The 10819-nt window shown below is 40.2% G+C and overlaps 1 protein-coding gene across 1 annotated transcript; it reads left to right on the plus strand.

Annotated features, from left to right (window-relative positions):
• Positions 1 to 9308: 9308 nt before the first annotated feature.
• psmg3 (proteasome (prosome, macropain) assembly chaperone 3) lies at positions 9309 to 10804 on the plus strand. Its single transcript, XM_077527544.1, has 3 exons — positions 9309 to 9455; positions 9887 to 10114; positions 10190 to 10804. Exons 2-3 carry the CDS (start codon positions 9896 to 9898, stop codon positions 10340 to 10342), a joined length of 372 nt encoding a protein of 123 aa, XP_077383670.1. The 5' UTR covers positions 9309 to 9455; positions 9887 to 9895; the 3' UTR covers positions 10343 to 10804.
• Positions 10805 to 10819: the final 15 nt, after the last annotated feature.

The raw sequence follows: 10819 nt of genomic DNA on the forward strand, positions 1-10819 counted from the left end.
CCTCCTGTAAATGTGAAAAAAATCAGCAAATTTTGGACATTCAAAATTTGTAGCCAACTTCCTGTTCATTTTAGCATATGGGTCTAAGAGAGTTTGTTGTAGGACTGTTGCTCCCTCATGAACCTAAAAATTTCCATAGACCTTGCTTAAACGTACAGCCGCGGCTGCTTTGTTAAAAATGTCTAGGGGGCAGTAGTGAATCATTTTTGTAAAAAATAAAAATAAAATAAAAAAATCGCACAATACACGATAAAATATTGCTCATTTTGCCATGCCAGATGTGTCAAGTCATCTCGTTTCTGTGCTTATTTAGGCCCTCAAAATCGACGTTGTTTTCTAGGCGAACAGTGCCTTGCCACGCCCACAGCGATTTGCAAAAATTCCGTGTTGTGACATCATGAAGGCCTAAGCACTCTTCTGAGAAACACAAGCAATAAATTGATCTGTATTACAATAAACAATATACTGTACGTGTACATAAATGTTTTGGTTATCGATTAGATATAAATGTTATTGGATCGATTGTTCAGTCCTAGCATAAATGTTCTCAAAAAGCATCCCTTGAGTCCACACTGCTGTTTTTTGAAGTGTTGCTGGATGGCAACTTGTATGCCACTTGTATGTGCACGTGCCCCTCGCCCCTCCATACATGGAGGTCAAGGTGGTGACGGAGGAGTTGATGGAGCACGTTCTGTTAGATGGCCTTGACAGAATTGAAATGATATTTAAAGAGCAACAACGTTGATTGGCTCGGGGGGACTCGGGCCAGGCGGCCATTTATCAAGATTGGTGACATTGGCAGCGTCATTGTTGGGATTTTGGACAGCAGGCATAAGCAGAATGAACAGTGGATGGGCGAGACGGAGGGGGTGAGAACAGCAGGACGCAGCAGACGTTGCGCCACAGACGAATACAAGCACCAAGTGCAGTTCATACAGACTGTTGCACTTGGGATGGATACCATACTCTATTTCATACTTAACATACAGTACTGATGTAATAAAATACTATTTAAAAATTACAGTTTTTGTTGCACTTTCTCCTTTAATTAATACTTGTTTTAAAGTGCTTTATAAATATGGTTGAGTTGAGTTACGACTAGAACATATGACTTTGCATAACAGTCCAAACATTATTCATATGAAATGCTACTACGTGCTCGTGATTGAACGCAGTAGCTTTCAGCAGTTCTGTGAAAGAAGTGTGGAAATTATAGATGGCTTTAGTCATAAGAGAGGCTGAGGTTTAGTGTAATTACCAATCCAACGCCAGAAAACCTGATTGACGTCAGTGTGTGCAGGTTATTTGTGTGTAGCTTGCACAGGTTTCCCCCAAAGGAAAGATTCTTGGCCGGAGTGACCAAATACTCATTTATTTCTCATATAATTGCAACCATTTGTGTCATAACAATCTCAAAAATAAACAGCAATTATGTCTTTGAAATGACCTGTATCCCCTCGGTCATGCAATAGCAGATTTCATTCATTTTGCCGGAGCTTAATGAAAGGTGTGCAATCATTTGCATGCCAATATCTTTTTTTCTTTCGCTCCCCCCTTGGACCGGGACTCCTTAAGTGTGCTTCTGGTATGAATGAAATTTTAAAGAGTGGAGTGAATTTTCCATGAGATCGCTTGGAGACATTTTGGGAAACTAATGGATGCCATTTGAGTCGACTTCCCGCGGCATCAAGAAAATACAACTCTGTGAAAATATAATGGATGTACTCTTTAGACTCCTTCCTTCCACTTCATTCCCCCAATAGGAAAACAAACACATTTTTTCCGGATTAGCACAAGATCTTCCGCTATACATACTGTTTATAATTGTGCAATTAGCAATTACAGTTGCATGTCGAGGGCTGCCGAATGTCAACATTAATAGTGTGGAATATTTCATTTCTCAATGAGATGGCAGTGAATGGCTCCTAGCCGCTTGTGAGGAAATGAGGTGCTGCATCATGGCACGGGTGAACAATCAGTGTTGCAAATGAACAAACTTATTGGAATTAATCAGGTGGAGCATTTGCTTTAAGAAGTGAAACAACAGTTAAAGGGCAGCTGGCATTGTATTGCACACACGTGCCCGAAAAGCATCTCAGTCTGATTACGGCTAATGAACTCATCAAGCAAGTCTGTGCCTCAATTGAGACAGTGGCACTTGTTCATTTCAACTGACATCCATGACATTCACTCCATCTCGTATGAACGCTTCAATTCTCACAGTTGACTCTGGCTGCTTCTCAGCCTGCATATCAAACACATATGGACGTGTCGCATGCAAATGGCTTTTTAATTGTATACAATAGTTTGGTCTCTGGAGTGGGGCAAATTTACATAATATCAAGCCTTCAGCACTGATAGATAGATTTTTTCAGGGGCATTTAGGGTAAGCTGAGCTTCCCTTGCAGGTTTAGGCCCCGTTCACATGAAAGCCTGTTTCCATGTATCCGCACAAGTTTCTTACTGTTTGGGCAGTTCGTCCACACAACGGCTCAGTTCCGGAGCTTGAAACCGATCACTTTTGAAACCGGGCTCCAGAGTGGAAAGATTTCGAAATGCATGTTCCAATGTGGACACCATATGCAGGATACTCCTCTAGTGATGATGTAATTCTCACAGTGACTGCGCACGAACCTTCAGTCTGTCAACAATGGCGGATAGCCGTGTCGTTGTTTTGTACAACCTCCTTAGCTTGTTTATGCGTTTACAGCATTGTCTATTACTGGATAGCCGATAGCCCATACACACCCATGCAAGCCATTGAAGCGACAGGGCAGTCATCTTACACTATAATACTGTTTTAAAGCCCCCCTTATCTTTTATTGCTCAGTTCTAGACCCCTGTTGTTTCTTCTAAGTCTCAAATGCTCACTAATTTCGATACTATAAATGTATAGGATCATATGCCGAGAAACCTTTCTTGGGAGAAGCAATATGGCGGCCTCACGACTTCAAAACAGGCTACTCAGATCAGTGGTTCGTCTTCGTCGCTAATTCTTCTTCTACGCTTTCCGTTAACTCCCTGTGGCAGTGCTACAGCACCACTCCAGACTTGGCATATATATTACAGCCGTTAAACGTCCTTGGCATCTTCTTTTGGACACTCGCATGTTTTGAGACGGTTCTGTCTGTACAAGATTTGTTTGAGGAATGAAGCCAGCTTTGCTTCTGAGTAAACAGGGCCTGAGAGCAATCGCCACTGCCGCACACTCATCATGGTAACGAAGACCAGACACTCACTACTAAATGGGGTTAAGCCTGAGGGCTGTCACACGAGCATGAGTCCGGACTGGCCCATAAAAACAAGCTGATTTCAACAAGACATGAAAAGAGGTGTCCAAAGTGTGTTGTAATATTATTTGTATTGTTTTTGAAGGGGCTGTCTGCCGGATTCACTCAGGAAAATGCACTTTTTAAATACAGGATGTACACACGTTAACTTTCTCTCAGTCTACACATCTGTGTTTTTGTTAACCTTTTATGCTAATTTCGTCCTAAACCCCCCCCCCCAAGCCTGTATTTTGCCATTTTGTGACAGTTCAGGCTGTTTGAAAGCGCTATATAAATAAACTTGAGTTGAGTTGAGTTGTAAACAGCGGGACGTTTCAGTGGAAAGACAGTGTTTACAACCCTCCAGCCAATCGCAGAGCGGGGGGGTGGCGTGCAAACGGGACCGAGCAAACGTGTCAGCTGCGTGACGTCACTCCGGCGGCAATTTGAAAGCACGCAAGGATTTTTTTTTCACTCACTCACTCACTCACTCACTCACTCACTCACTCACTCACTCACTCACTCACAGAAGCTTACGTGTGTGAATGAGTGAGTGAAGAAAAAAAATCCGTGCGTGCTTTCAAATTGCCGCGGGAGTGACGTCACGCAGCTGACACGTTCGTCCGGCCCCCTTTGCGACACGCCACCCCCCCCCCCGCTCTGTGATTGGCTGGAGGGTTGTAAACACTGTCTTTCCACTGAAACGTCCTGTTGTTTACAAAACAAACACAAAATGGCAAAATACAGGCTGGGGGGGCGGTTTAGGACAAAATTACCACAAAAGGTTAACAAAAACACAGATGTGTAGACTGAGAGAAAGTTGGTGTGTACATCCTGGATTTAAAAAGTGCATTTTCCTGAGTGAATCCGGCAGACAGCCCCTTTAAATCCTTGTGGTGTTTTAATGAAAGACACCACGGAACTGTTATAAATTGTGGGGAAAATTGTTAAGATATCTTCCTTAAACTAAAGAATTATGATTTTGCTGACGATTAATAGCCACAAATAAAGGATTAAAAAATAAAAACATCTGCTTACTGTGCAATATGTGAGGCACTTGATGTGACTACCCGCCAGATGAACATCTATTATATCCCGTTCTCGCTCACACAAATGTCGATTTAAATTGAAGTCAGAGTAAAGTATGCAGTACATCCGCAGTTGACCTGAATACGGAGGAGTTTCAAGGGGCTTATCAGTAGCGTAACACCTTGCACCCAAAATTATGACTGCTGGCTTGTGATGGAAATATGAAGTGTACAACTTCCTCTTCCACTCATGTTTAACAATCAATCATTATCTTCACTCCAGTCATAAGTTGTGTCAACTTGTAATAACTGGGTGATAAAAAAAATTATTTAAGGAAGCGGATATTGTTATTCAGTGGTGGAATATACCTTACATCGGATTGGGGGGCTGCGGAGGGGATCCATGTCAGTATTTTTGAAGTCTTCCGAAGCCATAAAAAAATGTATTTTTAAAAGAAAAAGGTTATCTTTGTTACATAGTATGTACATTTGCCAGCTCAATGTTGTGGGGCTTTTTATAGCAACATTTCCATTGAGGTTTTATTTGCTCAAATGATTCCATGGACTGTATTTGGCCCACGGACCGTATTTTTGCCACCCCTGATTAAATATAACCTGACTGTTCTCACTAGATATGACTGTATAATTAGTAGAGGATGGACATTGTTTGGTTCCATGTGCTTGCTTTTGAATGTCATGCAAATAATTGTGTCTAAAGCAGACTGACTTTGAAATTACAACAAAATGAATGCATGTATAGTGTTTTGTTGCCAAAAACGACATTTTCAGTGCTGCTTGTCTGCCATGATTGTGTGTGTGTGTGTTGGTGCAGGTCCATTTGTGTTCATTCAGTCATTCATTTTCGACCGCTTATCCTGTTCAGGGTCATGGGTGAGCTGGAGCCCATCCCAGCTGTCTTGTGGGCCAGAGGCGGAGTACACTGACTGGTCGCCAGCCAATTGCAGAGCACACATTGACAAGCAAGCATTCACATTCTCACCTATAGACAATTTCGATTCTTCAATCGACTTAATTAAAAGAAGCACCCGGAAAACATCCAAATTCTACACGGGAATGGTCTGAGTCAAGATTCAAACCCAAGACCTCTGAAATGTGGGCCAGACTGGGTAGCCAAATGGACGACCAGGCCACCTAATTGTAAGATTAGCAAACATCCATTTTCATTTTGTGTCTGTCCTCATTAGTTTGCAGGTAAGCTGGTGCTTATCCCAGCTCACTTTGAACGAGAGATGGAGAACACCCTGGACTGGTCGCAAGCCAATCCCGGGCCACATGTAGACAAACAAATTTCACGCTCTCATTCTCACCTTGTACACAAAATGGAGTCTTCAATTAACCTAAAATGAATGTTTATGGAATGTGGAAAGAAGCTGGGGGAAAAAAACAAAAAAACTTTACAAGGATTATAAGCAGTGAGGTTTTTATACACTTTTTTTTTTTTTTTTTGCGTGCATGTAATTTGATCACTACAAGTTTCCCTTCTGATCAGTTTCTCAATAAAACGTGCCAGGCTAAAAACTTTCACTGAGCTCATCTAAATCCTATCCATCTAAATAAAGAGTGCTGAAAAGGCAAGGCAAGATTGAGTGTTTTTTTTTTTTTTTTTTGGCAGTGGGAAGAAAAAAGTTGTCAAGGCTTTCATACAAATGCACTGAGCATGTTGCCATCCCTCTTTCGGTTTATCCTTGTCTTGTATTTTCAAAAACACTCGATGGAAAGTGGCCTCTGTGGTCAAATCCCATGTGGCTGAAGTGCAACTTTCAAATGTCACAGCAAATGGTCCATCTGCAATACAGCACAGCACTCTAGTGGCCACCAGGGTAATAATAGGGTGTGTTGGTATGTGTTGTGTAAAGTGTTTCTTCTTGCCAAGCGTCCATCTCCATGAATTTGATTCACCGTTGCGAGCAGGTGTGAGATTCCGGGCAGCCAGGTGATTGGTAGAATTCTCTCCAAAAACACATTTACAGCTGAAGTGACATTTTGACACCGAGTGTCTGGCAGACAATGTAAGTGAGCTCCCTTGGAGAGCCTTCCAAAATCATTGATTGACCGTCAAGGTGCAACTTTGGTTTTCAACTTTTCAGTGAAGGAAAAAACAGCCAAGTGGTGGTGATGATGTGTGTACGTGTGTTTGAACACATTCAACCACAAAATCAGAAAAAGCTAGGAGCTGCAAACATAAATGTACAACCCACTTGTCTACAGTACTTTATATCGTCACTCTCTTAAAATAATATTTTGAAAATATATATATTGTTTTGCCGAAAGAGGACGTCAAGTAAAAATATTGCTTCAGAATAATATGTTCTATGTGGTTCCACTAGTCCAAACACGGCACTTTGATTAATATTGCGTTTGTGGAATATGAATTAAGCGCCAAATTCCACCCTTTTTTATCCATCTTGGGGCAGCCATTTTGCCACTTGCTGTTGACTGAAAAGACATCACAATAAACAAAGTGCACATAGCGGTGCGGTGCATTATGGGTAGGCCCGCTCGTAGCCAACTACCAAGCTTTCATTGAAAATTAGTGGGATCCCACGGAGGGAGCTCTGATTCGGAACATTTCAACTGCTGGAAAGTTGATGTTTTTATTTAGTCTATTTTAAACATGCATAGCATGACACTGACTGCCCTCTGCAGCGACACTAGTGTTAAGCTTAGTTAAGAGCTTCAAAGTTGGCTTAATTTGTGCACTTTACCGGGAGTCGTACTGAGGAGCAAACCTGTGGTCATCGTCAGGGAAGTGGGTGGGTCATCATCCAAATCTTGACTTCCTCTTAAATTAAATATCACCTGAGGATGCTGGCCACCTTGCTAAAATCAGCTACATCCATAGTTAACCCCTAAAATGAAATTAATTATAAATAGAATCAGTGTTTGTTTCAGTTTTTTGTGTTTTCTGAAGAAAACCCCCTGAAAATATTACTTTGCCCATTATTTTAGGAATTTGATTATATTTAATTTCAAACATCTAGCCATCCCTTTTTTTTTCAGCAGCACCTGTTCTTAATAGCGTCATAGGCCCAAAACTAAATGGATTCTTTTTTAAATCTAGCAGGTAAGGGCTAAGCTTGTGGACTAAGTGTGGACAAACAAGCATTCACACTGGGGATGTATCCATACCAATAACAGTATCAGTCATACTGCCAATACTGTATATCTGTACAGTACTTTTAATCTTAAAAAAAAAAAAAAAAAGCTCTGATACTAGCACATAGATAACATTTTACCAGCCTGACATATAATTTACAGGCAGGTAGACTACAGGAGCCATGTCAGCCGTGTGGAAATGTGTGGTAATACGGATGATGTCATGTATGATGGTGGAGTCTTGTGCTACCTTTGGGGCATATTTTTCCTGGAATACTTTGCTCATATCCAACATATCCAAACACAGGGCAATTGTGGTTCCACTTTATGTTGGCATATTTATTAGGTTTATGAAAAACTGTTTTTAATACAAATACTCATGCAGGGATATAACTTCTGAACACCTCGTGTTCTTAAAGTCTCCATGCATTAATGCTGACATGTTCTTTATTGATATTTGGGGAGCCGTTTTTCAGTGGCAAGATGACAACATGCTCAGTTTTGTCCTACCAATTTCAACCACGCTGCTACCTACCCACAATGCATAGCAATTCTGCTGAGTCTGGCGCTCCGTTTGACATTGCAAATGTGTCACAGGGACGCTGCCTTTCGGATCAGCCTGATGCAGCACTTGCAGACTTCACTGGGGCTTTACATCCACCTGGAATAAAAAAAATAAAATATAAAAAAAAAAGTCTTGTAAGCACTTTTGATGACTGTGAAATTTCCTCGGGCGCTCGTCTAGCATGAAGCTGCGTCTGCTTATCTGTGCCCTCGTTCTGTTCAAATGTCACGTTGGTTTAAAGAGGTTATTAGTATGGCCCATTACAAAAGAAATCCACCAGATGAGAGAAGTCATGCAGATTTGAAATTTTCCTGCCCCCTTTCCCCTGCTGTGAGGATGTGGGGGCTTCAAACATCTATGCCACAAAACATACACGCTTTGCCTCCAGTTGGAGGTTGAAATGTTTAAATTTAAACTTAAAAAAACAAAAAACAAAAAACATATGACATCTAAAATTAGCTCCGCTCATAGTAAATTCAAGCATTCCTCTGATTTCTTGCCAGAATGTCTTGTTCCACTTTGTGGAATCAAGTTTAGCAGCGTCAAGCAAAGTTATAAAAGTTTTCCATTAAATTATCCCTGCAGTAACAAGAAAATAAAACAGCTTAGGACTTTAACCTTGCCCTGACACTTTAATTACATAATGATGGGTGGTACAGAAAAGGATGTACAGTTTATGATTTACTGTAATCAAAAATCTAAAGAAAAAAAAACCCTACAGTATATCCTACGAAGCAAATGAAAAAATATTTATTTATTCATTCATTCGTTTATCTACTGTATTTGTTTGTTTTCTCTGTATTTTTTCCCCCATTAGTTGCTTCTTTACTTCCTTCATATAGTAATATTAGTATCATCATCACAATCATCATCATCAGTAGGCCTACTAGTAGGCCTAGTAGTAGTAGTAGTAGTAGTAGTAGTTATGGTTTGTGGTAGTAGTAGTAGCAGCAGCAGCAGCAGCAACAACAACTGCAGCAGCAACAACAGCAGCAGCACTGTATCAATTGTAATTAATGGAAAAAGCCGGGTCTTGGGGGGGAAAAAAAAAACATCCACCAAATCAAGTTCTGTACCAGGATAAAATCTGTTGTCGTTTATGTATTTACTGCGCTAATATATTTTATGTTTTCTTCGTCGTATTATTGTTGTTAGCATTGTTTTTCCTATGTTTATTTATGTGTTTATTATTATTATTATTATTATTATTATTGTTATTATTATTATTATTATTATTATTATTATTATTATTATTATTATTATTATTATTATTATTATTATTCCATATTGGCGAGATGAGGATTGAGCAGTCGAACGTAACCCGGAAGAGCAGCGTCATGACGTCATGACGCCGACGCCGTTTTGCTACGCTTGTTCAAGTTGAAACCAAAACACGAAGCATGTTTGGCTAACTTTCCATGCAACACATTCATGCGTTTTTTTCTTTAAGTGAAGCGTCCCAGTGGTTAACGAAAGGTAAGGAATCTCTTCAACCTTGAAATAGTAAAGCTGCTCTTGTCCTTTTTTTTCTCAATTTGTAATGAAACCGCGTAGCAATTGCGTGGCTAATCTTAGCATCGGGGTAGCAAACGTCACACAAAAGTCACTGTCGCCAGACGAAGAGCGGATTTTAGAATGAATTATTTTGAAGGCAATGTTGTCCTGATACTTCGAGAGTATTCCCGGCCAGTTCTGTGGTGAAATAATGTAGTTGACGGGTGTCCAAGAACGGTCCTTTATAGAATGGAAGGATGTTGATTTGTTGTGATTGTATTGTGTTGGTGTTAATGTTTTATGTTATGTTATGTTTGTTTTTTGTGTTTCTGTAAAGCGCTTTGTGACAGTTCAGGCTGTTTTAAGGCGCTATATAATAAAATATTCCTGAACTGTGGTGTTTTCCTCCTAAGGTTCACGCCATGTCTGCGGCTGAGCCCATCATCTCATCCAGACAGACGCAGAAAGAAATCAACGGCATCGCCACGCAAGTTGTCTGCACAAAGTTCAGTAATTACATATTTATTGTCATAACACAGTACGGTAAGATCGGAACGCTGGTGTCCGTCTCGCCCGAGTCCAGGTGCGATGACTTCAGCACTTCGATATTCTCCACCAAAGTGCTGCTGGGAAAGGACGAGGTATGCAAGATAAATTTGTTATTAAGTGAAATGTGCTACTGTTCTGTTTTCTATATATTTTCTTTTTGTTTTCAGCCAATGACACATGTGTGTGGCAAGCACCTGGGAACATTTGTATCGCAAGAAGCCGGCAACAGGCCCGTCTTACTGGGACTGGCGCTCAAGGACTCTTCAGTAGATGCAATTAAGCAAATGAAAGAACTCATCAAAAGCTGTCAAGTTTGGTAGCAAGGTTCAAAATGGACATAAGGATGCCTCATAATCTCCCCTTTTTTTTTTTTTTTTTTTTTCCCCCAGTTTATTTTTAGCAACCTGTAACAAATGTTATAGTCATATTTTACCGGTTTGGAAAAATAACGCTCACTTGTTTTGCCATTTGCCATGTGAACACGGTTTGTCATGCTATTATGTTGCAATTTAAATATCCTAAAGCATCATGTAAGAAGACATTTTTAATAAAACTGGCAACAGATAAGATTTGTCCATCATTCATAATTTTGATCAGTGGGCCACAACCATCAGATTATTGCCATTTGGTACTGAGGCACAGAGAGATACAGAGATTTTTTTTTTTCAACAGTTTCATATATTCATAATATAAAGAGTGATTCATTTAGCTACCAATTAACCCTTACATACTGTGTGTCAAATTTTATGCTTTTATGTTTAAAAATAAACTAAATCTCATTGTTTTGTGATCACTTT

This window comes from Festucalex cinctus, chromosome 1, assembly GCF_051991245.1.
Source record: "Festucalex cinctus isolate MCC-2025b chromosome 1, RoL_Fcin_1.0, whole genome shotgun sequence".
Lineage (NCBI taxonomy): Eukaryota > Metazoa > Chordata > Actinopteri > Syngnathiformes > Syngnathidae > Festucalex > Festucalex cinctus.